This window comes from Pollicipes pollicipes, unplaced genomic scaffold (assembly GCF_011947565.3).
Source record: "Pollicipes pollicipes isolate AB1234 unplaced genomic scaffold, Ppol_2.1 Scaffold_6686;HRSCAF=7923_pilon_pilon_pilon, whole genome shotgun sequence".
Lineage (NCBI taxonomy): Eukaryota > Metazoa > Arthropoda > Thecostraca > Pollicipedomorpha > Pollicipedidae > Pollicipes > Pollicipes pollicipes.
Window position 1 is genome coordinate 15,595,491 of NW_023596921.1, and position 26,346 is coordinate 15,621,836.

The 26,346-nt window shown below is 57.2% G+C and overlaps 1 protein-coding gene across 1 annotated transcript in view; it reads left to right on the forward strand.

Moving 5' to 3' along the window:
* Positions 1-26,346, forward strand: part of LOC119107973 (cyclic AMP response element-binding protein A) — a 33,278-nt gene that overhangs the window by 2,850 nt on the left and 4,082 nt on the right. The window contains exons 2-7 of the mRNA XM_037231560.1: positions 12,629-12,797; positions 22,378-22,418; positions 22,572-22,622; positions 23,235-23,370; positions 24,223-24,404; positions 25,629-25,772. Of these exons, the coding sequence (XP_037087455.1) occupies positions 12,629-12,797; positions 22,378-22,418; positions 22,572-22,622; positions 23,235-23,370; positions 24,223-24,404; positions 25,629-25,772 (723 nt within the window). The remainder of the gene's footprint in view (positions 1-12,628; positions 12,798-22,377; positions 22,419-22,571; positions 22,623-23,234; positions 23,371-24,222; positions 24,405-25,628; positions 25,773-26,346) is intronic.

Genomic DNA, 26,346 nt, shown 5'->3' on the forward strand with positions numbered 1-26,346 from the left:
GCAGTGTCGGGCCCCCACCGATGGAGCGTGTGACGCCAGCGCGTGGCTGCGGGGTCAGCCGGCCGATTGATGATCACGTGTTGGATCGGCCAGGTTTCGAATATCTTGACGCTTACCTGAAGGCTTACCTTGAGAGGGAAATCTCGTCAATGACCCGAAAGCTTGCCTTGAGAGGGAAATCTCGTCAGTTACCCGAAAGCTTGCTTTGAGAGGGAAATCTCGTCAGTTACCCGAATGCTTAGCTTTGAGAGGGAAATCTCGTCAGTTACCCAAAAGCTTAGCCTCGAGAGGGAAATCTCGTCAGTTACCCGAAAGCTTAGCCTTGAGAGGGAAATCTCGTCAGTTACCCGAAAGCTTAGCCTCGAGAGGGAAATCTCGTCAGTTACCCGAAAGCTTAGCCTTGAGAGGGAAATCTCGTCAGTGACCCGAAGGCATTATGCCATTTATTTGTCAAGCGGCTGCACAACTGCGGTCCCCCACAGCCGAATTATGGAGAAAAGCCAACAATCAAAACCTTCATGAGTCCAAGCATCACTTTTAGATCCAGAATGGGTGTAACAAGCACGGATCTTCCACTGGTGCCCCAGACTCATGCTACACGGCACAATAGCACCATAGTAAACAAATCTATCCTTGAAGTATGTTGGCCAGCGGCGACCAATGCGACGTTATCCCCAGCGACACCAACGCCCCATGGACGTCACAGCAATTGCACTAAACCGCCTGCTTCGGTGATGTTGATCGCGCATTATCTGGCTATTTTCGTCTGGTGTTCAGCGATTGCAGCGGCTCCACTGTTTATTTTTGTCGAGAGCGGCAAGACCACCCCGCTGCAAAGGCATTGCGTTATGGTCGAAAATGGCTGCACAGTTTAGATTTCAGTATTAGTGGTCATAGACCCGCCTGATCTCCTCGCTGGGTGCGCTTTTGACCGTGGGTGAGCAAAATGACGGTTGCAGGGCGTGTCGGCCCACTGGCGTCACATGTGGAGGGCCCCTTGGCCGCGGCAGGCCCTCGCTTGTCGTCATCGCGGGCACCCGCCGCGGGCTGTCCGTCTGTTTGGGCTTGACGTGTGACGCACCGGGCGAGGCGTTGACGCGGGTCGAGCGGTGGCGACGTCACACCACGCGGTCCTGCGCCACCCGTCGCGTCCGGGGTGTGACACCGCCTTGTTTGCCGTCAGCGACGCCGGCGACAGCGCGGCTCCGGACCGCCGGGGCGACCACTGCTTGTTCCGTCGGGGCGCGCCGGCTGGGAAACGCCCACAGCTCGACGCGACATCGTTGTGATGGGGCGCGGCATCTCACGGCGGAGCGGCACGGCTCCCACGCTCTCGGGTCACAGACCACAGACCACAGACCACAGACCACAGGCCACACCATCAGCTGACGACCTCACGGCAGGGCCAATCACGGGCGACCCGCGACAAAGAGCTCCTTGTGAACTCCTTGTAAGAAGTGTGAATGACCTATAATGGAGTGGTCTAGTCTGGGATATTGCATATGCTTATGCATACTGCATTAGGTGATAAGTGGATAGGAAGTTGCTCATCTGGGTCGAACGAAGCATTTTTCGTGTTCGGACTGGTCTGCGCCTGGCAGTTGGATTTGCCCCTGGGTCCTGTTCTTTTTCTTGGCTCTCTCTTCCTCGTCTTTCTTCCTCGTTTCCTTTCGATCTTCGTCTTCCTTATCGATCTCCCACTCTCGCCCCTTTTTCTCTCCATTCCCTTCTTTTCCGCCCCCCTCCCTGCTGGTTTCTCGGTCGGCGTGGCCGAGGCCGGTGGCGGTTGGCGCCGAGGGGCCACCGGAGCCCTGGCGCCGCCTGGTTCGCCGACCCCGTCCCCCTCCCCCTCCCCCGTGCACGGTCAGCTCGGCAGGCGGCGGCGACGGCGGCCAGACGTGGCCACACCCGGAGCGGTGTGACCGAACCGGAGCTCGGGCACGCCGAGCCGTATCCCAAGACACGCTCGGCGGCGGCGGCCAGACGTGCCCACGTCGGGAGCGGTGTGACAGGACCAAACCTCGGGCACGCCGAGCCGTACCGAACCGGAGCTCGGGCACGCCGAGCCGTACCCCAAGACACGCTCGGCGGCGGCGGCCAGACGTGGCCACGTCCGAGCTCGGGCACGCCGAGCCGTGCGCCGAGCCGCACCCGGCGGCCACGGGACGTGATGCCTACCAGAGGCCGGCGACCGGTCGTGCTCTGCACTCGCCGCTGAGGGAAAGCCGCGGTTCTGCCGTGATTTGGGACGGTGGCGTGCCCGCCAATGACCTGACCGGAAGCCGTGCCCCTTTGGCGGCCAGCGATATATTCTGCTCGTGCCCAGAAAGAGGGGTGCGCTCGGATGGGGACATGTTTGGAGGCCGTGCCCCTCTGGCGGCCTGCCAGTTGGTGCCCATAGCCAAGGGTCTGTTCGAAGGGTGACACCCGGGGAGACCGTGAGTGGGGCGTAACTCTACGTGACGAAACAAAATGTGGAGCGCTACGGTGGCATCATGAGGCTTTCTCTCCATCCCCGCGAGCAGCCTCGCCCAGTCCCTGACCCCGGCATGGCCCACTGCCGCTATCTCGTCGCCCTGTCACGGGTCCGACCGATCCTTTCCCCGGCTGAAAGCTGCAGCCGCCTTGCTGCAGCGCTTGATGATGCAGTCGGTCTGCAGCTGGCTGTGCAACATCTGATCAGGCGTGGGCATGATCGCTGTTTATGTTGAGGCGCATATTTCAGATGACTTGAGGGTACCAATCCCGTCTAGTGGAGAGTGTGTATGGCCATTCAGAGTTCGCATAGGCTTACGTTGCTGGCTGCATCTGCAGGAAAACACTCGTCTGTTTTCTCTGGCGTCCTTTGACGTTCATATGCTCCCCATCCAGGAATCAGGCCGGGGCGTTCTGGGGAAACCTCAATTATTTCCCACAGCTATGAGTCATGACGAGTTTTCCGCGCTCCACGTGTACACCAACTACGAGATAGAAGTAAGAGCCAACACACCTAGCATATAGATAGCAGCAATTGCATATTCATATACAAATCTATCCAAATGCAGTCGAATGGCAGCGTAAAAATGGCAGCAGGCCTTCCAGAACGCCTGATGCCATGTTGTAGGTTATGATAACTGCTTGCATACACAAATATTGAGATTGTTCTGAAAGGATACACATGCTGTGAACTAGTGTCTCCGTCGTCTCTGCTCGATTCAGGAAATTGCTCATTGGTTAAAAAGAAGGCCTTTCGAATCGAAATCTATGCACCAATTCTGCAACAGCACAAAGACTGGCGGCCTGATAATGGTGCAGTCCTAGTTTTTTGTTCTAGGCCTAGTGTTGCCCACTGGCCATGCTGGAGACCACGTAATCAGAGACGCTTCACCGACATGGCGTCGCGCCTCAGTTGGTCAGAGCGCTCGCCTGTGGCCTGGTGTCGGGCTGTGGGGCCGGTTGGTCAGAGCGCTCGCTCGTGGGCTAGCGACGAGCTATGGGTTCGGTTGGTGAGAACGCTCGCTCGTGGGCTAGCGTCGGGCTGTGGGTTCGGTTGGTCAGAGCGCTCGCTCGTGGGCTAGTGACGAGCTATGGGTTCGGTTGGTCAGGGCGCTCGCTCGTGGGCTAGTGCCGGGCTGTGGGCTCGGTTGGTCAGGGCGCTCGCTCGTGGGCTAGTGCCGGGCTGTGGGCTCGGTTGGTCAGGGCGCTCGCTCGTGGGCTAGTGCCGGGCTGTGGGGTCGAGTGTGTCGGGCTCCGATTCACTCCGCAGGGAAGATTATCTTATTATGCTCACGGCAGATAGATGGACATTTACCCGAAACTGGACTCAGAGCATGGAAAGTTCGGATTTTTTTCATTGGTCTGGCTTCGCTGACTTCCCCCACTTCCAAATGGCATCAACCGGTTTGACAAGACTGCGGTCGGCAGATCGGCAGGCTGGAAGACTGGTGAGGCTGGTGAGCTGAGCAGAGCAGCTCCGGTGGTAGTGGCGGCTGGCGTGCGGCACCACGTGCCTCCTCCGCTCGGGCCCGCCACGTCCCCAGCCGGACCGAGTGGGCCCGCTGCACCCCCAGCCAGACCGCTCGGGCCTGCCGCGCCCCCAACCGGACCGCTCGGGCCCGCCGCGTCCCCAGCCGGACCGAGTGGGCCCGCTGCACCCCCAGCCAGACCGCTCGGACCCGCTGCACCCCAGCCGGACCGCTCGGACCCGCCGCACCCCCAGCCGGACCGCTCGGACCCGCCGCACCCCCAGCCAGACCGCTCGGACCCGCTGCACCCCATGCTGGACCGCTCGGATCCGCCGCGCCCCCAGCCGGACCGCTCGGACCTGCCGCGCCTCCAGCCGGACCGCTCGGGCCCGCCGCGCCCCCAGCCGGACCGTTCGAGCCCGCCGCACTCCCAGCCGGACCGCTCGGACCCGCCGCGCCCCCAGCCGGACCGCTCGGGCCTGCCGCGCCCCCAACCGGACCGCTCGGGCCTGCCGCGCCCCCAACCGGACCGCTCGGGCCCGCCGCGCCCCCAGCCGGACCGACTGGGCCCGCCGCACCCCCAGCCGGACCTCTCGGGCCGCCGCGTCCCCAGCCGGACCGCTCGGGCCCGCCGCGCCCCCAGCCGGACCGCTCGGACCCGCCGCACCCCATGCCGGACCGCTCAGGCCTGCCGCGCCCCCAGCCGGACCGCTCGGGCCCTCCGCACCCCCGGTCGGACCGCTCGGGCCTGCCGCGCCTCCAGTCGGACCGCTCGGGCCTGCCGCACCCCCAGCCGGACCGCTCGGACCGCCGCACCCCCAGCCGGACCGCTCGGACCTGCCGCGCCTCCAGCCGGACCGCACGGCTCGGGCTGGCTAGCAGACACGTCAGCTGCCGCTCCGCCGGCAACGGCACAACTGTCGCCGTCGCCCTGCACACTCTGCAGCCGCGCGGCTCTGCATCGCATGCAATTTGGGTCAGGCGGCCCCGGGTGACCGCCTGTGCGTTTCAGAATTGTTGTTTATGATACATGCGCCCAAAGAGGTGCGTGCTCCACAGCCTAGGTTATGACGGATGATTTTTTCCGAATAATCCATTTCAATGCCAATCCGCCATTTGCATGCCTCGATGCGCATTCTGCGCACGCCCCTGTGTGCCGTGTGTGTGACGCCCTGTGACGTCCCGTGTGCCGTGTGTGTGACGCCCTGTGATGCCCTGTGATGTCCTGTGTGCCATGTGTGTGACACCCTGTGACGCCCCGTGTGCCGTGTGCGTGACGCCCTGTAACGTCCCGTGTGCCGTGTGTGTCACTCCCTGTGTCGTCCCGTGTGCCGTGTGTGTGACGCCCTGTGTCGTCCCGTGTGCCGTGTGTGTCACTCCCTGTGTCGTCCCGTGTGCCGTGTGTGTGACGCCCTGTGTGTCTTATGTGACGACCTGTGTGCAACACTGCAGCGCACATAATGGGCGCCACTTTCGTGCAAAACAACAGAGAGCACGCAACGGCGGTGGCCAGTTCCGGTACGTGGTGCGTGTCTCGCCAGAGCTCTGGCTCACGGACGACACGTGCAGACGGTGCTCATCCCGGCCCAGCTAATCACGACAGCGTCACACTCACCGAGCACACGAGCACCATCCGGCGCCGCTCTCCGCCGTCTGGCCTCAGGACGGCACCGTCTGGGGCGCAGCATCTGCGCGTCACAGGCCGACGGACAGGCCGGCCACATCCGGTGTGCGGGTGGTCAGGGCGCGGCACGGCGCGTGCGGCCTGACCTACCCTGCGCCGGGGGCGCCACCTGCCGGCGGGCGGCACAGCTCCAACGCTTCGACAGCTGGCCCGCCCGCGGTCGGGTTGGGGTGGGGGGGGGGGGGTGGGGAGGAGCGGCCGGGTCGGTAGGTCACGCCTGTCCTACGCCAGACAGACAGCCGCTGCCGCCGGCGGCGCAGCTGGCGGATGTGGCGCGGCGGTGACGGGCCGGTTTCAGGCGGCATGCTCGGCAGACGGACCCGCCGATGGCCCGGCACACGTCACCACCGCCGCTCTTGTCATTCCCGCGTCTGCAGCGGCGAGCGAGGGCAGGGCCTCAAGGGCGGCCGACGCTGCTACTGGGATCAGCCGCCGTCTCGGTGACACCATGTTTATGTTTCGCATTGCAGTCGTCGGATGTTTGCCGGCATGCTGCAGACGTTGGTCTACAGGAACACTGGACGCGGCAGGCGCTAGACTCAGTGGCAAGGCCCTGCCCCACGCTGGGCAGGCAGGCGCTGGGCTCAGTGGCAAGGCCTTGCCCCACGCTGGGCAGGCAGGCGCTGGACTCAGTGGCAAGGCCTTGTCCCACGCTGGGCAGGCAGGCGCTGGACTCAGTGGCAAGGCCCTGCCCCATGCTGGGCAGGCAGGCGCTGGACTCAGTGGCAAGGGCTTGCCCCACGCTGGGCAGGCAGGCGCTGGACTCAGTGGCAAGGGCTTGCCCCACGCTGGGCAGGCAGGTGCTGGACTCAGTGGCAAGACCACCCCGCACGTCCCAAACATCTCATCACCATCAGCGACATGCTGTGCGATCAATCACCTCCGCAGCGTTCGACTTAACATTTCAACCATGGAACCAATACGCTAGCGGTACAAAAAAAACAGATCAGCATCAGTGCGCAGGATGCACCATATGGGACCGCGACGCAGTGCTGCTGGGAAGTCGCTGCTGGCCGTCAGCTGATCAGAATTTGAACCCCGCAGCGTCAGCTGGCCGGGCACGGAGCGCTTCCTGCCGACCGGAACTCGGTCACTTCCGGTGCTGGCGGCGCTCGGCCTGTTGGACTGCCGGCGGCTCGCTGCGGCCCGCCGCTGAGGCTGCGCTGGCAGAGCGGTGCAGCTTCGGACAGCGTCGACCTGTCGTCGCCCTCGAGTTTGGCGAAAACGACACACGCTGATTAATATGAGATTGATGCACCATTTGGGCTTCTTAACACTTTCCCTGTTTTCATCCTTTCCTACCCTCTCTCCATGTGTCTATTGTTGTCTCACGATTTTTTCTAGCTTCTCTCTCTCTCTCTCTCTCTCTCTCTCTCTCTCTCTCTCTCTCTCTCTCTCTCTCTCTCTCTCTCTCCACAGGCCTTTCTCCTGACACTTTTGCTTTCCTCAGCGTGTTATCCTGTTCCTCCCTTTCGCCCCTCCGAACATTTTCCATCACAAGTGCTCTTGCATGGTTATGACATGCCTTTCCCTCGCTTCCCCCTTCTCCTCTTTACTGCTCGCTCTCGTCTCTTTTCATTTTGGCTTTACCCCTTCCTCATTCGCTTTCCGCCAAATTTCGCTCACTTGTATAGTTTCGAGGCGTAACGACAAACAGCCATCCCTTTCCATTCCACCCTTGCCACCGTCAAACGTTCGTTCCATATTCTGCAGCATGATTTCCACCCCTCCTTTCCTCCAAATCTCTCTCCGCCTATCTCCGATCGCTGTTGGCCTGTGCGTTACACTCCGTCGGTCGGGCGCCCACCCCGTCAGGGCCGGCGGGCGGCGGCGGCGGCGGCGGCGGCGGCGGCGGCGGGCGGCCGCGGCGCCGCGACCCCGGCTCCACACAGGTCGGTCAGTTGTGATCGATCCGGGCCGGGTGTCCGGGGAGACGGCCTCGGGGTAGCACCGGGACCGCCCACCTGCTGGTTACCGCCGCCCAAATTGTGTGTCCGCGTCCACAGCGCCCGGGGTCGTAGTAGTGGCGGCCAGCGGCTCATGAATCAGGCGGGTCATGAGGCTTGCGGCGTAATGTCTGTCATGAAAGCCCTAAAATGAACGAAAAAGCTTTGGCCTAAGGGCGCAATGTTCGAATGCTAACAATACTTGATTTCCAAAGCTTTCAGAACCTAAATGAAGCTTAAAGGTGTTCAGAAAAGGGCTGTATACCAGTTCCAAAACTCTCCTATTACCCGATTCTTTTTGAAGACTTTCAACCACATTACAAGCAGAACCAATGACGTCACGGGAGGGCGCGTCTCGGCCGTCTTCCCAGCCGACAGCTACCGGTGACTCTATCGCTATGCCTGCCGGAGGCGCCGGCCGGTAAGGGCCGCGGACGAGGAGCCGGTGAGGCGGAAGCCCCGCACGCGGTGCACGGGGCAGCAGCCCCACAGCTGCCGATCGCCCGGCACACAATAGCCGCAGTCACGGGACAGATGAGAGACAGCTGCTGCCGACGGCGACAGATAGGCCGCATTCCCATCGTCACTCCGACAACTGGCGCGGGAACATCCGAAAAGAGCACGCACCTGGGGCTTGTGAGAAACCTCAGTGAACATCACGCCGCCTAACTCAAGGATACAGACACAATAGCGTAACAAAACTCGACAGACAGCCTCAGCAGTTGCTGAGACACTGCAGTCTGCGTCCCGAATATTGACGGCCTGTCGACCTGTGCTCTGGTTGTGGCCGGCCCGCGCCGGTCTGTGTTCGTGAGTCCTGTGCGGGCCTGTGTTTACGGTGTGGCCGGCCTACACGGGCCTGTGTTTACGGTGTGGCCGGCCTACACGGGCCTGTGTTCACGGTGTGGCCGGCCTACACGGGCCTGTGTTTACGGTGCGACCGGCCTGCGCCGGTCCGTGTTTGCGGCGTGGCCGGCCTGCGCCGACCTGTGTTCGCGGTGTGGCCGGACGTGGCCTACATGGCCGGTGGCGGCGCGGCGCACTGCAGTCACGCCCCGTCGGCCACGCCTCGGCTGCGTCGCGTCGCGGTCACGGTCACAGCGGCACCGGCCGACACGCTCAGTCACGCTGACGCCGGCCTGAGCCTGCGGCGAGCGGCTCATGCCGACACAGCCGTCACAGGCGTCACAACAGTCACAGTGGTCACAGTGGTCACAGTGGCCACAGCGGTGGCGGCGGTGGCGGCGGTCGGCGGCGGTTAAGGCGGTCACGACGGCTGGGACGGTTACAGCAGCGGCGCACCGTTCTGCTGGGTTCTGTTGGATGGTATGGGATCATGACGGCCGATTTGAAAGGTCAGGCTATACCGGGTTACGTGACGTGGACCTCATTAACTGCCATCCTGTAACACACTTGCTATTTTAGTATTGCCTATGAGGCATCGGTTGTGCTAAGAGGTCATATCGGGCCCAGCTAAACCGTAGGTCACCAGGGGTTACGGCACGACATTGCACAATCCCATTCTGACAGCATGTCGTGCTCACGCGAGGTGCGGTGGGGCTGCAACATGTCATCAAGTCACGCCGTGTGTCATGCCATGTCAGCCGGCCGGTGATTGGGTGATTCAAACCACGTGTCATGCTAGGTCTCATCAGCTCTATGCACTGTGTAATCACACGCTGTAGGTTTGACGTTATGGAGCATTTTAGGAACACCTTACACGAATCGGCCAGAACACATGCCTTTTGCTTCGTATCGACGGCTAAGCTACGCGATGACCGCGCGGTCAGCGAAGACAGTTGAGAAGGATGGAAAAGAACGAAACAGAATCGATGCATCGCCTACAAATTCGCTGCTGCACATCCGTCAAAGGCGCTGCAATGCCGCCGTTGGTGCAGACGATAGACAGACGCTACTCCTGGCGCCGGATGGGCAGGGCACAGCGCTACAGCAGCTGGGACTCGCAGTCCCTTCTAAAGTCCGTCGCCGAGGGGAGAATCCCTGGTGTCCGTGTGGGATGATCTCGCTCGCATCGTTTCGCGAAATCGGAGTGAGGATTAACACCCTCTGTGCGACTGTCAGGTCTTCGAGTTCCCGTACCTCTATATCCCGCCGAACCTGCCGCAGGACAGGGCCCAAGTCCTGCGGCAGCACTTGGACCCTGTCCTGCGGCAGCACTTGGGCCCTGTCCTGCGGCAGCACTTGGGCCCTGTCCTGCGGCAGCACTTGGGCCCTGTCCTGCGGCAGCACTTGGGCCCGGATGGACGTTGATGGACGCGTCTATCAGAAGCGTCTATCAGCGTCTATAACATCAAGTGGTGGCGGTGGCGGCGACATAAGAGTTTATGTGAGAATGTGGCCACACGGACGGGAGGCCACACCACACACAGAACCTGCCGGAGGACTGGGCCCAAGTATAACACACATGCTTTTGATATTGCGTTTCTAAAGATGAGGTAATCCCAAGGCGGGCAGAAAGTCGGGAGGCTGCAGGCTTTGCTCGCGCGCGGTGTGCTGGAAGCTACATCCGTGGATGACTGCCGCTGGAGAGGCGAATTGTAAAAGCTGGGCTGCAGGATCACAGCTTGCCTTGCTGGACTCGGGTGTTAGCTACGCTGACTTCACTGCTGCACATACTTGGGTTTATATGAGAATAGCGTGCCGTGGACATGTGCAGGACATTCACGCCTTTGCCGTATTGTATTGTGGTCAAATAAGCTATGCATGTCCTTAAAAATGTCTGAAGAAAAAGCGCGGTTATTTAGCGCCCACCTGACGTAAAAAAACAATGATTGGGAGTCACAATGGGCTAGAGATACTCAATGGTAAAACTTATCGAAATGATCCAAAGTAGCATCCCGGCGTGGCCAGTGCACTGAACCCGACTCACGGCTCACTGGTTCGCTGAACCTGGAAGCCGCTAGCGGTGTAGCGAGCTGTAACCCTCTCGAACGGTCCGATCGTCACGGAACGCTGCATTCAGCTTGAGCGCCAGCCGGCCCAGCTGATGTCAGGGATGGGCGGCCTGACATCACCCTGAGGTCCTGCGTGTCTGGCGCGTCCCCGACAGTCGGCCCAGCGTCCCCCAGCTGATGTCAGGGATGGGCGGCCTGACATCACCCTGAGGTACTGCGTGTCTGGCGCGTTACCGACAGTCGACCCGGTGTCCCCCAGCTGATGTCAGGGATGAGCCGCCACACCTCGCTTTGAGGTCCTGCGTGTCTGGCGCGTTACCGACGGCCGGCCCGTAACGGGGCGGGCGAGCAGGATAAAGATGGTCGCTGAAAACACGCGCTATGCCAGGCTCACAGGCCGCTGATTGCTTTGGCAGTTGGGCCGAAATGGATGGCCGCCGCCCAGTTTGGCCGGTACCGGGCCGGCCGGCGAGCACCGAGGTTCACACGGCCCAACAGATGCTCAGTTCCGGTGGTTAGACGCGCGAAATGACAGTGTCCCAGAGTAGCACACATAAGGCATCGACTCACAGGCAGGTGGGACATGGACTGGTTCCGTCGCCGGCGTCCGGCTGCTCGCCCAAGGCTCAATCGCATTCAGTTCAACAGCGAGGAATTGTCTGCGGTTTGTTCTGTCAGTGCAGATATCACTGCATTCCAGGAAGCTGCTGCCGCGTCCAAGCGTGAGCTCTAGACGGATTCGAAAGACACAGCTTATGTACTATTGGCCAATGCCATGGGACTAACCTGACCTCACTGAACTGAGGTTTACTTGACTTTGACCTGATTTGGATGGTTATCGCTGCCAAATTTTTGAAGTGTGCCATTCATTTGTTTATTTATTTGCCTGATTCTAGCATTTGTTGAAAGATGCAAGCACGTATACCATTGCAAAGTTCTGATGTTAACTTTTCTGGGGCCGTGACAAAAACTGGAGAGTGGTGGGAGCGAGGGGGGTGGATGATAAACACCGCCTCCACTTGTCAAGGCTTGGCTAATCCGTTCCAGCAGCGAGTTGCCATGACCCAAATCAACATTTAACAATAGCTGCTCGGCATACAGGAAAAAATTGCCAGTTTTGCGACTGATATGGTTTCTCCTCAACCAGTGATAAATACAGTTCCCTTTTGCCTGACTGCGAAAAGAAGCTAGTTTATACCGAGACTACAACTGTGCCATTGAATGGTCCAGATCTTAGCGTCGAACCTTGCCCAATGCTCCCGTCGCTTAATATTAATGAAAGCTGCTCTGTGAGAGAAGGCGAACCAGCGACCGACGAGACGCGCTGCGTCCGCCGCCAGCCGGCGCCGGGGCTGCCCGCGCCGTTTAGCGCGCGTGCGCCGATGCGTGAGCCGTACAGTGGCGGATGTCCAATGACCTGAGAGGCGGCGCTGTTTTTGCTGCTGGGCAGCCGCTCGCCGGCTGTTTGTTAATGAGCAGGCCAGACAGACGGCACGCCGGCCGATACCCGCCGCCAGATGGAATGTCCGGCACGTGAGAGCGGGACGTCCAGACGGCCTGCTGTCGGGTCAAGCCGGCACGACGGCGGTCCGACATGCCGTCCCCCTAGCGATGGCGCCGGTTCGACATGCCGTCCCTCCAGCGGCGCGCCGGTCCAACATGCCGTCCCTCTGGCGGCGGCGCCGGTCCGGCGTGCCGTCTCTCCAGCGGCGGCGCTGGTCAGACGTACCGTCTCTCCAGCGGCGGCGCTGGTCAGACGTACCGTCCCCTCAACGACAGCATATTTTTTACCAGCCTCTTCCTATGAGCACACTCACATCATGGCCAACATGGCCGGGCCATGCTAAATAAGCTCAAAAGAGGAGAGGCAGCCGTCGCCGTGTTAAGCTCCAATCTAACATACATGAGATGGGTAGGTGGGAGTGGAGGCTGTCGTGGAAACGATACCATGCTGGATTAAATTATCAGAGATCGGTGGCTTATGGCATGATCAGTGGGCCGAATTTAGTCGTGTACAGCTTTAACAGCTTCAATCAACTTTTCATCGCACAAACGAACATGGTAGTCATGAGAAGATTGTGAAGCTAACCATGTTCGTGAGAAGCCGACTAACCCCGCGTGTGGCCGGCTCTGTTGCAGTCGCTGACGGAGGAGGACGGCGAGTGGGGCGGCTACGAGGGCGGGCGCTCCTCATCCGTCATCTTGCACGACCGCATGATCACCGAGGCTAGCCTGCCGGCGAGCTGCCGACCAGAGAACTCCGGCGACGCCAGCCAGGCCCCGCTCATAGCCGTCAAGATAGAGGACGGTGGGTGTCGCACTCAAACTGTGCGCAGGGAGATACCGGGGAACGCGCGGCTGGACGCACGGTCACCAAACTCCTCAGGGAGGCCCCGGGGACGCTAGGCGGGACGTACGGTCACCAGACTTCACGGAGAGGCCCCGGGGACGCGCGGTCACCAGGACTCCGAACGTCACTGGTTGGCGTGCTGTATGTGGTGTTTGCCCGCCTCTTGCAATCCCCCAGAGTTTGGCAGGGTGTCCTCCTTGGTAACTTAGAGGGCCCCAGTCTCACCAACTTTTGTCTGAGTGCATTTAGTCTTTAAATATATCGTCAGTCGCAACACATTTTCCTTAGATTCAACGTCATTCGCTATCATAGAGCAGCAAAGTGAAGTGAACTAGCAAAACGAATGACACCAGGTAACACATAGGAATAAGCCGCCGCAACTTGTAATGCATGAAGGAGAATGAAACTGAAAATGCTTACCGCTAGCGGGCGTGTTTTTGAAACCGGTAACGGACCATCATAACGCATGGGAACGTTGGTAAAGTTGGTGTAACGTTGGTAACGTTGGTAACCATCACAACGTTGGTAAAGTACCATTGATTTCTTGGTATAGCCTCGCACCCTATCGGCAATAAGGCACATACATAAACACTTAATGTAATTGAGCAGCACACTGCACGAAACTGAGTATCGCGCGGGTGTGATGCGTCGTACGTTGCCACGGGGACGTTGACTTGTCCAAACCCGTCACATTGAGCGTATCGCGCGTGTTGCTAGTTCTGCTTAGTGGACCACTCAGCCCTGGCGCCAGCGGGTGCTGGCCACCTACCGATCCTGCCGTGAACGGCACCACCATTGATGGCGCGATCCTGCCGTCAACGGCACCACGATTGATGGCGCGATTGATTCCGTGTAGGGTCGTGTGCCGCAGTCGGCCGGGCACAGGAGCGTGCCATCGCGCCGCTGCAGCCGGTGTTTGTGAAACGCGCCGGTGCCCACCCCCGCCCCAGCTGAAGCGGTGCCTTATGGCGAGCCGGCGTCCGATCAATATCCACATGACGTACGAGTGTGCGCGAGCGGCGACGAGATCAATATTAGTGGCGGACAACCGCTGAAGGAAACCGTACCAGTGCCCCGCACGTGGGGAGCACCGTCCTCCGCACTTCCACCATGCTCCCGGCAGTGCTGATGTCAAGGCCGAGCCAACAGCGGCGACCTGACGCCGCCGCGGGGCACGACCGCCCCCAGCGCCGATTGATATTCGATAGCAAGCTCCGCTGTCGCACAACCCAGACCCGTCAATGTTCGTTATTGTGAGGGGCATTGCTGTGAATCGGCTGGTGAGCAAGTGCTGCTGATCGACCTAAAGCACGGCTGCGGCAGCGGGGTCTGACCCGTGACCGGTCGGCTGCCAGCCTGACCCGTGACCCAGTCGCCCGAAGCTGGAACCTGGGTCGCCGATCAGCGGGCCCTCCAGACGAGGCCTTCAGGCCGCGCGTTAAAATAATTTCATGCTCGCCTATAGCTTGCATACTTCTGTGGGCTTGTGCAGCACACCCGCGGTTTATTTTTCTTAACTGTGGGTCTACCGGATGCTGACTAAGCATACTCGGCCTAAAAGCCTGCAGCTTTCTCTCAAACGAGTTGCAGGCAGCCCTGCATGTTGCTGGGCGGCCTGCTGGGAGCAGTTCCGCGGGTCAAGTGCCGATGCGTGTCAGACAGCTCCTCTTATTGCTAGTTCTGCTGGGAGAAGTACTGCGGGTCAAATGTCGATGGGTGTGAGACAGCTCCTCTTGTTGCTAGTCCTTCTGGGAGCAGTACTGAGGGTCAAGTGCCGATGGGTGTCAGCTACCGGGCATCGCCGTGCTGAACACAACTCTATGGACTATGATTCGGTAGCAGCCAGTGGTTCGTGGGGGACGAGGGGAGATTTGGGCGTCCAAACCTGCCACACAGCTGAGCAGGCGCGCAGCTCTTCACAAGCTGCGGATGTGGCTCGTGAGAACGTACCGGCTCTTCTCCTCGCTTGCATGTGAGGAGCGCGGCAGTGATGGCCGGCGCGCACGTCCAGCGACCGTGCTGGCCTTGTCCGTGAAGTGAGAGGCGAACGCCGCGGCAGGCACAGTGCAGACGTGCCCCCCCCCCCCCACCCCCTCTACCGGTGACTGGCAACTGCCGGGAAACCCGGCCCAGCTTTTGGATTTACCTTCTGTGGGCAACGCCGTGCGCTAGTCTCAGGCTGGGAAGAAGGAAGGCCACGTCAATGAGGTAGAGAGCCGAAACACCAATCACCGAACCACCCGCCGCCGACCAACCACCCGGTTCCACAACATTAGTGCTACAACACAAACTCCTACAACACAAACTCCTGCCGGCAGGAGTGCTCCCGATATAGCTTCTGATGCCAATGCACATACACGACATAAGTACTACGCGACAAAACCTAGACACATAAAGACATAGAGACATCTGGCCGACAAGGAGCCAAAGAGGCCCATCGAGGTTAGCCTTTTCAGGTTCCCCGAAGAGTTCCTCCACGTTCCACTCATCCTTGAAACTAATCTTACCACCTGACCTGTATGCATGTAGCGATAAATAAGATCTTTAAACCGCCAGAACGTGTCCAAACGTTTTTAAGTTCTTGCTTTAGAAGGACTTTCTACAGCTTCGTTTGACAGCCCATTCCAATGGTTTAATACTCTGACTGAATGACGCCTGCCTCTTCATAGTTCCATTCCTGCCTTTTGCTTATTTAAACTGACTTCCTCTGCCTAATTCCAATGCTCCTTGTAGATCTGCCTCGTCTGCCCCTTTCATAATCTTGAATGCCTCTATCAGATTCCCTCTAAGTCTACGATATTTCAGTGAATACAAATTCAAGCACCTACCCTTATGTTCTAAGTCCCCAGTCTAATTTGTCGTCCTAGTTGCTTTTTGCTGTGCTCTTTCCAGCCTATCTACATTTTTTTTAAAACATTGGAACCAAGCCTGTAAAGAATACTCTAGGTGTGGTCTGACATAACCCAAGTACAACTTTTTGACAACACCGCTACTTTTGTGAGGGACAATCCTGTTAATAAGTCTCAGCACCCAACGTGCCTTGCCCGTAATAGTCCCACATTGTTTTTCAGCTTTTAAATGCCTAGAAATGATAACTCCTTAGCTCTTTTTTCAGCTTCTAAATGCCTAGAAATTGTAACCCTCTAGTTCTTTTGTTCCTCGATGTGGTGCAGCTGATGTCACTCATGCTGCAAAAGTTTATATCCGTCGTTACTTCTACTGCAACTTCTTACACACCCATTACTTATAAACGCCATTTCTTCTATTGCAACACCCTACACAGTTATTACTCCTGCATGCCATTTTTCCTATGCAAAGCCCTTTACGCGACATTAGTGCTGCGGTAAAGGCTTGTGGTGAGGTCTTCGCTGTAGAAAAAATGACTGGCATATGGTTTTGCAGCACAAGTTGTGTCGTGTACTGCCCACGTCCCGTGTAAGTCATGGCAGTAGAACTAATGTCGCGCATTAATTAAGTCTGTATAAGCCTTTGCAGTAGAAGTGATGCGAACAACTGATGTCGTAGCAGTCCTGGTGGGTAGGGGTTTCTGTCGTAGCACTAATACCGTGGCACACAACCACCCGCCGGCACATGGGTCACGGCCCTCCAGCACACACCGATCACACACCGTTCACCGACCCACCAGCCGCCGACCCACCAGCCGGCGACCCGCCAGTCGCCGACCCGGCCGGGGAGCCGGGCCGGGCCGCAGCCACATTCGCTGCCGTCACGCAGCGGGCGGCGTGTTTTGCCGCCGCGCAAAACATGCCGCCAGACCGGGCGCTATCGCGATCGTTTTCCCGCCGTGCGCCGGCGCCGCCACCCTGACGCCCCTGTATATAGGCCAGAGCTGTGACGTCACCAGCTGCAGACGTTGGGAAGGGGGAGGGGAGGGGAGCGTCCCTTCACCACCGGGGCGCCGCCCTGGATGTCCCAGTTAGTACGCCGCTGAGCGAGGAATAACGGCGGTTTTTTGCCTGGATTCAGAATAAAGGGGAGTGTTCCGTATTTATATGTGGTTTTGAACTGAAATAGCCATCTTAAAGGACCTTTCAGTACTGTTCACAATCCTGCCCTTCTTAAGAAATAAGCCTCTCCAGTTTCTAAGCTACGCGAGCACGAACATGGAGAAAGGCATAGCTAGGTGAGCATTTCAAAGTCACCTTGGCTTTCATGACGTCATGATTACGCCATTCATATCCTGTCATTCCATAAGCCATGCAGCGATCAAGGCCAACACAAATAAAATTGTCGAGGCATTCACGCCTGGTGTTCGTGAGCGCGATTTCCAAATATAGCGGGCGTCAATTGGTTCTCAATCAATGTTGTGCAAGGTACAATGACGTAATGAAACCGCAATGCATTGAGGAGCATATTTACTAAACAGATAATTACGCCGTCTAAAGCAACTTTTCCACTTAAAAGCATGCCAATAGCTATAAGCAAGCTTGTTTCACCATATTTGATGCTTGCTTCAATATCTTCAAATGTGAAGCCTTCCCTTAACGCGCTTGACCGGAGCTGTAACGTGAATGGGCCTCAGCATTGGCAGGGGTGTGCTGAGTATGTGAGGCCAAAAGTGATTATGAATTGAGTAGGATTGGGAGAATGGGCAGTCGGAACCCTGGCAAGTTTTTGTGACGAATGCCGTCGTTAAATTTGCCCTGATATGTCTAAACTCTTATCCGCTTATTAGAAGACCAGCAATGCTTCGCCTATCCATAACAAAATGTCACGTGTATTGAATGTTGCAAACACGTGGTTGGGTGGTACCATAGATAGCTAGTATTGATGGTTGTTAAATATCTGTGCGTATCTTATGTATGTGTAGTGGATATCTATGGGTGTTACAATTTCAAGACCAAGGTGGGATAACGGCCCCATGGAATACCTCACTTTGGTTTCTCCGCCACATTCTTTATGGAAATAGCATTTTCATAGGCATATCTACCATGCATTGTTAAAAAAAGCGTTCCACATTTGTATGTGGTTTTGATCTGAAATAGCCGTTTTGAAGATCATTCGGTGCAGTTCACAGCCCTGCCCTTCTTGAGACCTAAACGCCTCTAGTTTCTGAGCTAAACGCCCGCGAAAATGTGCGGACTATTTCGGGAGGATATTTCAGGTGTACGCAGACATCCATGACGTCATATTAACGTCAGTCAAACCCTGTCATTCTAGTAGCCATGCGGTGATCAAATACAAGAACAAAATGAATGTCGTGTCGTTCACATCTGGCGTTCGTTAGCACGACTTCCAGATATGACGGTCGTCTTGAGGAGCATATTTACTTGACAGAAAATTTGCGTTGTCTAAGGCAGTCTTTTCCACGTAGACTATACCAACAGTTATATGAGGTTATTTCATCATATCTGATGTGAATCATATCAAGATATGATTTCGTCATATCTTGCTTCAATATCTTAAAATGCTTAACGTTCTCTTGAAGTAAAACGGAACTTACCAGTGACATGCAACATGACTTTTGATGAGAGGCAACTTGAACTTCATTGCGCTTTTATGAACCAAACTTAAAAAACCTGCTATGAGACCGAAGAGTTTGAAAACCGTGCCAACAAATGTATCTGAAACACTGTAGCTGCTTGTTAGTTGTTAAACAACGGAAATGTCCGGCCCAATAGCTCAGTTGGTAGGGGCGCCTGCCTTCGATTCACCTACCCGTGGCGTGGTGAGTTCAAGTCGCATCAGACGCTCGCTAGTTGTGCTTGACGAGTATGGCCTGTGGCCGGTGGTAGTGGTCTCGCTAAAGGTCAAGTGTTGTCAGAGGCCAGGTCTGACCGTGCCGAGTATTGCGGTACGTTAAACTTTCGCCACCAAATCCTGCCGTTGAGCTGTAATTTTGCGATGGAAAGGCAAGAATCAGACTCACACAACAAGCACTGCTTAGCGGAAGCTCTCACCTGACCAATCCACTCTTTTAAAAGGTTCCGAGTAAGTCTTTAAAAAAAATTTGCCAGTCTGGGAACTAGTAGCCTGTGCGAAAAAGACGATTGTACACCACTGTACCGGACTCTGCTACGGTATTGTCCATTTGACGTGGCTGTGACTCATATCGAGAATGAACTCGACAGTCAGTCGACTGACGCGTGACTTACCCAGGCCACACATGGGGCCGACCCAGCCCACACGTGGAGCCGACCCAGTCCACACGTGGGGCCGACCCAGCCCACACGTGGGGCCGACCTAGCCCATACGTGGGGCCGACCCAGCTTACATGTGGGGCCTACCCAGTCCACACGTGGGGCCGACCCATCCCACACATAGGGCCGGCCCAGCCTGTGCGTGGGACTAGCACAGTCCTCATCAACGCTGTCCACATGTGGGAGCCCGAGCTGCCCAAGTCCCGACAATGACGCCAATGGAGTCCAAGCGTGGGGCCGTTTCAAACCCATCGTGGATTCACCAGAGCCCACATGTTGGCGCGCTTCTCCCCCCGAACAGGTTCGGCGGTCGGTGAGCCGCCAGCCTCCCGTCAGCCGAGCGCATTCATCAAGAGGCCAGTGACTCCGGGCTGGGCGGGCCGGCCGCCGGGCGGTGACGTCCTACTGCTGGTACGGGAGGCCCGGCCACGCGTGCCCGGTGACTACTGAAGCTGACCTTGGCCCGAAAGGGCAGCAGGTGGCGTCGGCCCATCACCGACGTAGGCCGGCCGTGCCGACAGTGTAGGACCAGCGAATTGCCATTATTACCGCTGCCTAGGGTCGGCTGTGGTCCGCTGCGATGGTTGATGCAATCGCCTTTTGTGTCTCCAAATGGTGCGATACATGATCCATTGGTGTCCCTAGCCAGCTGTCGGTTCCATACTTAATCCGATACGCTGACGCTCCTCCGGCTGGCATCCGGCCTGACCCGGCCCAGCGCCGACGCAGCCTTCCTGCCTGGTCTGCAGCTCGTGACCGTCCCGCGTCTCGCGTGGCCGGGCCGGTGTTGTCTGACCGCTGGCGGCCGCGCGTTGAACTCTCCCGGCCTGGTCTGGGCGGCCGCGAACCGCGCCGCCGGCTGAGCCGGACCTGCGGTACCGCGCGCCATAACACGCCGCCGCGCCCCCCCCCCCCCCCCCTCCACGCTGGCCCGGCGACGAGACCGCGCCGCCGGCGCCGCTGCCGGCGGTGCGAGAAATGCGCCGAGGCCGGCCACCTCCAGCCGCGACGCAGGCAGCCTCACACAGCAGGAGTCAGCGAAACGCCTGGGTCTATCTTGCGCGTCGGAGATTTGAGGGATTCATGATAATTCTGCGCAGCAAACCGGCAGCGTTTTTGTACACGTCGGTGAGCAGGACTGGGCAAGCGAAGCTGTCGTTTCAGCCGGCAGTTGGCACCGGACGCCCTCCTATGCGCTCACCTGGTCTGCGCTCGCTCCCCATCCAACAGACTATCCAGCCAGCTGGGAGACATGACCACACAGACAGCCAGCAAGGATACATGGCCACACGGACAGCCAAACGCCCTAGGGTCAGCTTTTGTGGTGGCTGCCAATGAAGCGGGCCGATTGGAAGGCTCACTCGCTCTCACTGGCTGGCGCCGAAGGCTCTGCAGAGACAAGCGAAAAGGCACAGGCAAATAAGCAAATCTGCAAACGTCATCTTCGGCTCAAAAAACCTCGTCAACGTCAAACTTTCAGACGTCTTTAAAATTCCGATCGAGCAAATGTTCGAGGGCTTATCCTGACAGGGCCTGTCATATATCAATCTGTTGAGATGATTCTGAGGTTTCTAAGACATTCTTAAATATCAATACCAAGGTAAGACAGCAGTAAGAGCCTTATCTTCGAAGAAAAACCAGGAGAATAAAGCTATAGATGGTTGATATTTGTTTGAAAGAAGCGAAATGGATGATGCCTGTTTACTTGAATTCGCCCACATGTACTCGCCTTTTTTGCGTATTCCAGACCTGGATTAGATATCCACGGCATCGTGGTAATGGCTGCCAATTGCTCCTTGTTTAATCCCCTGAATGTTGGTGACCTGCAAAAGCTGTGACTCGCTGTTTAAAAAAGCTGAAACATCGAGCAGATTATCGGCAGGCAATTTTGAAAATACTATTGGTATTCGTTTTGACAAAGGCATGTTGCCGAAATATCAACTCATCTATATCTCCATTCTCCTGTTTTTTTTTCTACGGGTAATGAGGCTAAATACTACCGTCTAATCTATATGCATAATGCTTCTTGCAACACCTTGAGACCAAAGTAAAATTGTGGCCTAAATTTCAGGTAAATTGAGTATGCATGATGGAGCCAAAAACGCGCGGACAACAATATGTAGGTGCTGCTTTCGGTCCTACGTGTGTTCAGACTAGGGGCTCGATGCTGGTTCTGCCTGCTGTGACCAACGAGTAGCTATTCCCGCCACGTATGGATTAAACATGTTTACAATCATTAAAAAATGGAATCGCAGAAATTATCTCGAGCCGAGGTCTAATGGTATGAGGTGATTTAAAATGAAATGGATAAAATTGCATGTACGTCATCGCGAGTGTCACTAGGGCATGCATAATACCAGGTATAGATAAGAAGATGCACACCATTTAGTTTTCTGCCATGCCGATGAGCTTCGAGCGCTCAAGCCTTATAAAATCTGATCTCAAATCCTGATGAAAAGCTGTCGCAGCCCGTCCCAAAAGGTCATGCATTTTTCAAGCGAGTTTTAGCTTGCTGGATGGTACACTAGGAGGATTTTGGCAGCAGAACCGGTCCAGGGGCAAGTCGATCCGGAAGCACGAACCCGCAGCCCCACAAGTGTCACCTTGAACTTGGGTTATAGCCGCCCAGCCAGTCTGGGGCTAAAGCCAGCTGTGAACGACCTCGGCCAACGCCAGTCCAAGTCAGCGACGTAATCCTTGACATATCAAACATTCCGAGGGCGACCCCTGCGATCCGTTCAGCGGTCTGGCTCGCGACAAGTGCCGAGGAGAGGATTCCAGAGCTCGCAAACACGCGCTGCCTCCGCACCAGTCTAAGTGCTGTCTGCACGCACTTGGGCAGCACCATGTGATTAGCCTTCGAGCTGGGGGAGATTGGCCACCAATTGGCCGGCAGGAGGCTGACGTGGAATCTCAGCGCAAGATGGATGCGGGCGGACTGGCGACTGGGTGAGCGCCAGTGTCGGTGACCTGAGCGGCGTGTCAGCCCGGCAGGAGGTGGCCCCCGTTCACTCACCCTGTCCGCGCGACGGCTGGCCGGCGTCGCCGATGCAGGCGGATCCAGGAGTCGCGCGGCCAGACGTCGGGAATGCTTTCTCCGAGCTTTGCGCCATCATAGACATTTCGAAAGGCGCCATCCCACTTTCTCGTTCACGACGGGTTATTCTATTAGCTCCAGTCGTAAAAAGCATACCCATCAGCCTTCGGGCACGATTGTTAAGCGGACTGATAGCATAAACTAGGTTTGGCGGTAAGCACTGGAGATGGTAGCAAGCAGCATACCTGTGCGGTGAGATCAGACGGTCCTGCAGACCAGCGTATGAGGAACGGCTGCTGGCGCCGCACGCGCACCAACACCTCACCCTCCTGCCGCGCAGATATGGAGGACGAGTGCTTCCCGGCCATCTCCATGTCGAAGGCGACCGGCGGCAGCGACGGCGACGACGGCGAGGAGGGCGACGGCGGCGAACGGGGTACCGTCGGGCGGGCGGCGCCCAGCAGCCCGGTGCCGGGTCAGGTGGCTCCGCGCCGCCTGCTGCTGGCCCAGCAGCCGCGCCCGCCCGTCCAGCAGCCGCTGCAACTGCTGCGCACCCAGCGGCCCGGCCAGGCTGGCCAGGTCAAGGTGAGGTCTGGTCGCCGGCCGCCGCTGCGGCGCCGGGTGCTGACGGAGCGCCGCTGCGGCGCCGGCGGACGGGTGGCCAGGACGCCGACCCCAGCAGAGCGGACACTGACCCCGTGGCATTGAACATCGACGCCGTGATAAAGCACATGGCGCCAGCTGTACCTGGGCGTCAGAAATCGAGCCCGTGTGCGCTGGACACGCAGCAGGTGGCTTTCGTGTGTTGTGTTCTTGCAAGTTTGCAGTGTCGCAGTTTATTTGTGAAACGTTTGCACCGCGTAAGCAACTCCTGTCAGGCCTCTCTCGCCCTCGCTCTCAGCAACTCTATTCTGTAACTCAATAGAGTGACACGGGGAGATATAGAAGAGCTGGAGCATAAACCGCTATGATCCGTCTATAGGTAAACATGATTACGACATAATGAATTGCTGCAGCATTGATTTTTGCTACCAGGCGTGGTTGTCAGAAGTTGACATTAGCAGACAGACTTTCGGTAAAATGTGGTGGCTCACCGACTTTTGATGGTTCTAAATGACGCTGGCCCGTCTCGTCTGAGACAAACTTGCCTTGCCGATCCCTACGCTGACGCCATTGACCCCTGACCGGGGACCTCAGGTGACCTCCGGTCCCTCGATGCTGCGGCCACAGACGATCGTGTTGACAACCTCACGACCATCGCTGCTGGGGCGTGGCTCGGCCAGCACCACCTACCCCCGGCTCAGCGTCAAACTGGAGCCGACATCCAGCGCAGGTGAGCGCCGCCACTGACCTCCAGATAGGCTGCTAGCACTCGCCGCTCCTACAGCGCAGGTGAGCGCCGCCACCTACCTCCAGATAGGCTACTAGCACTCGCCGCTCCCACAGCGCAAGTGAGCGCCGCTCACCATGGCCTGCGGGCCTGATGTGGTTTAGGCAATGGCACTGCATCTCCAAGATGAAAAGTTGTAAAAAAGCCATAGAGGCAACCATAAACCTGTAAAAAAGTGGCCGATAGGAAAGTTGTGGATTCACAATAGTTCGCAAACCAGCTTCAACATTACAGATATGATTTTAAAAAAAATTTCGTCACTTAACATTCAAAATTACCCCCAATCATAACCACTTTTCTTCAGTGCATCATTGGTACATTCACTGTTCATCGCTGCGTTAATAGGTAGCATGCACGAGAAGTGGCTGGTCACAGTCACCAACAGTTTCCCCGCTGAGTGGTTGGTCAGTCGTCAAAAGTCTCCCCTCTGAGTGGCTGGTCATAGTCACCAAGAGTCTCCCCGCCGAGTGGTTGGTCACAGTACAGGAGTGACCCCTCAAAGTGGCGGGGGGGGGATCCTGATCCTGGGTGACCAGCGGTGGTGAACCCACTGAACGGCTGGTCACAGTGACCAGGAGTGACCCTGGCTGAGTGGCGGTGATATGCCATGACAGCCAACTGCCTCGTGTGGGTACTGGCGACAACAGGCAGAGACGCTGTGTGCCTCCATGTCGGCACACTCTATGGTGCGTGTGCGTGTGCATGTGCGTGTCGCGAGCTGGTGTTCCCTGAGAGCGTACGTGAACGCTGCAGCCGTGGACCGGGGCCTGAGGTCGGCCTGACGTCCGTTCCCAGCGTTCCTGCTGCCGCCGACGCCTCCGTCCTCGTCGGACTCTGAGGGCGGCAGCTCACCGCCGCACGCCGGCGCCCGACTCTCGCCGGCCGGCCCGGTGGCGCCGGGCGCGCCCCGCGTGCTGGTCACCACAGGCCGGCCGTCTGTGCGACACATCAGCTCGGCGCTCATCTCCACCACGCCGGTAAGACGCCGCGCGCCGCCCGACCACTCCCGGCTGGCCGGCACGCACACACTCCCAGATGAATGCGTGAGTGCCTGTGTGCTTGCGGGCGTGAGTGCGTGCATGCGTGCGCACATGCGGACATATGTGCGTGCGTGCGTGTATGCGTTCGTGCGCGCATGGATGCGCGCATGATGCTTTCGTTGCGCCTGCAACGCAACCGTTGAATCATTATTATACAAAGATTATTCAAGCATTATTGCAGTCATTACCATCATCTTGACGATGATCGTCAAACGAAACGTCCGGCGATTTAACACGCGCTCGGGTGGGGGAGCCAATTTGACCCCCGCGAAGGCTTTTCTGGAATGGTTTCCGAACAGCCCGGCGATAACACGCCAGATTTTGCATAGCTGAAGACAACTGAATAGCGGATCGCTCAGTGTCAAACATTTGGGTGAACTTTGTAAGGTCGCTGACCTATGGCAGACCAAATTCAGGCCATGGATTCAGCGAAGCCAATTTCTAGGGAATCGTTCAATGTGATGCAACAGCGGAGTGTTAGAGGAAGCCATACATCTCTGAAATGCATTCCCAGGCAACACAACGATTAAGTGAACAAATTTCATTGACCTAGAGTCAGGTGTAAGGGTAATACTAAGGTCAAAACCAACGCGTTTTATTACTTGCTTACTTACTTGATGCCATACTTAAGGCCACAATAGGTCACTGAACTAAAATGACGCTGCTCAACATTTATTTTATGAACGTACTGCCTAGCGTAATCTTGTTGTGTATTTAAATGAAAAACTCAAAGCAGTCCCGTAGGATTTTGGTCACCATTACCTTCAAAAGGTCAAACGAGGTTACTGATCTTGAATGGGTATGAAACCGTCTACTTAGAACAGGTGTCTACGTTCGAAGGCACTTTGGACACCAATCGGTAGTTTGACGTCGTTCGACCTTATTTGACCCAAAGATCATGACCTGGGAACATCAAACTTTGACCCAATTAAGCTCACGTACAGGTTAACACACTCTGTACATTTGTTGCCTTTACTCGCCTATTTCTGAAATATCAGGGTGTTCGTAGACGATACCCACCGCACCATCTATAGTGGTATGAAAGTGACACCTGTGTCCTCACAAAACGTATTAAACGTAAACATATCTTACGTAAGCATCTCTCGACGAGTGAGCAGGCGGGCTCGGCACGCAGCTGACTGGCCGCCGGCGCCGTTGCAGCGGGGGGCGCACGGCACGCTGTACCTGACGGAGGAGGAGAAGCGCACGCTCATCTCAGAGGGATACGCTATCCCCAGCCGGTTGCCGCTGTCCAAAGCCGAGGAGCGGTCACTGAAGAAAATACGACGGAAGATCAAGAACAAGGTAAGCACGAGGACGGCAAGGAGTCAACATCAGGCGTTGCTCAGGTCGAATGGATGAAGTTTGGGAAATGTGGCATTTTGCTGACCTTGAGCTGCACTGCCCCGTTCACTGTCGGGGAGAATAGGATGGTTTGCGGATGCAATTTTTAACCGTGGAGCTGCTGCACGTGCTTCGTTAATTTTTCACATTGTATGCTGTTCAATGCGATGCATCATAGGTGTCAGAACAAGCAGCAAATCGTGGTACAGTGGTGCGATGACGTCACAATATTCATCTTTTAATAATAGGTCCCCTTTGACCCCGTCACGGTCCAGCGTCCGTAATGTGGCTGGATCCCAGCACAGCCTCCTCCCTGCACTCGTGTAGATCTCAGCAAGCATATCGCAGCACATTCTTCACTCTGATCCCGGTGGGTCTAAGCGATCTGTCCTTACCCTACCCCTGGATAGATCTCACCACCGTCACCATTCTCAGTTCCACTCCGACACATCTCAGCGGACTTATCCTCATCACAGGCAACACAAACCCAGGCTGATCTACGGGGCCTCGCCCCTGATAACCGACACATTTCATC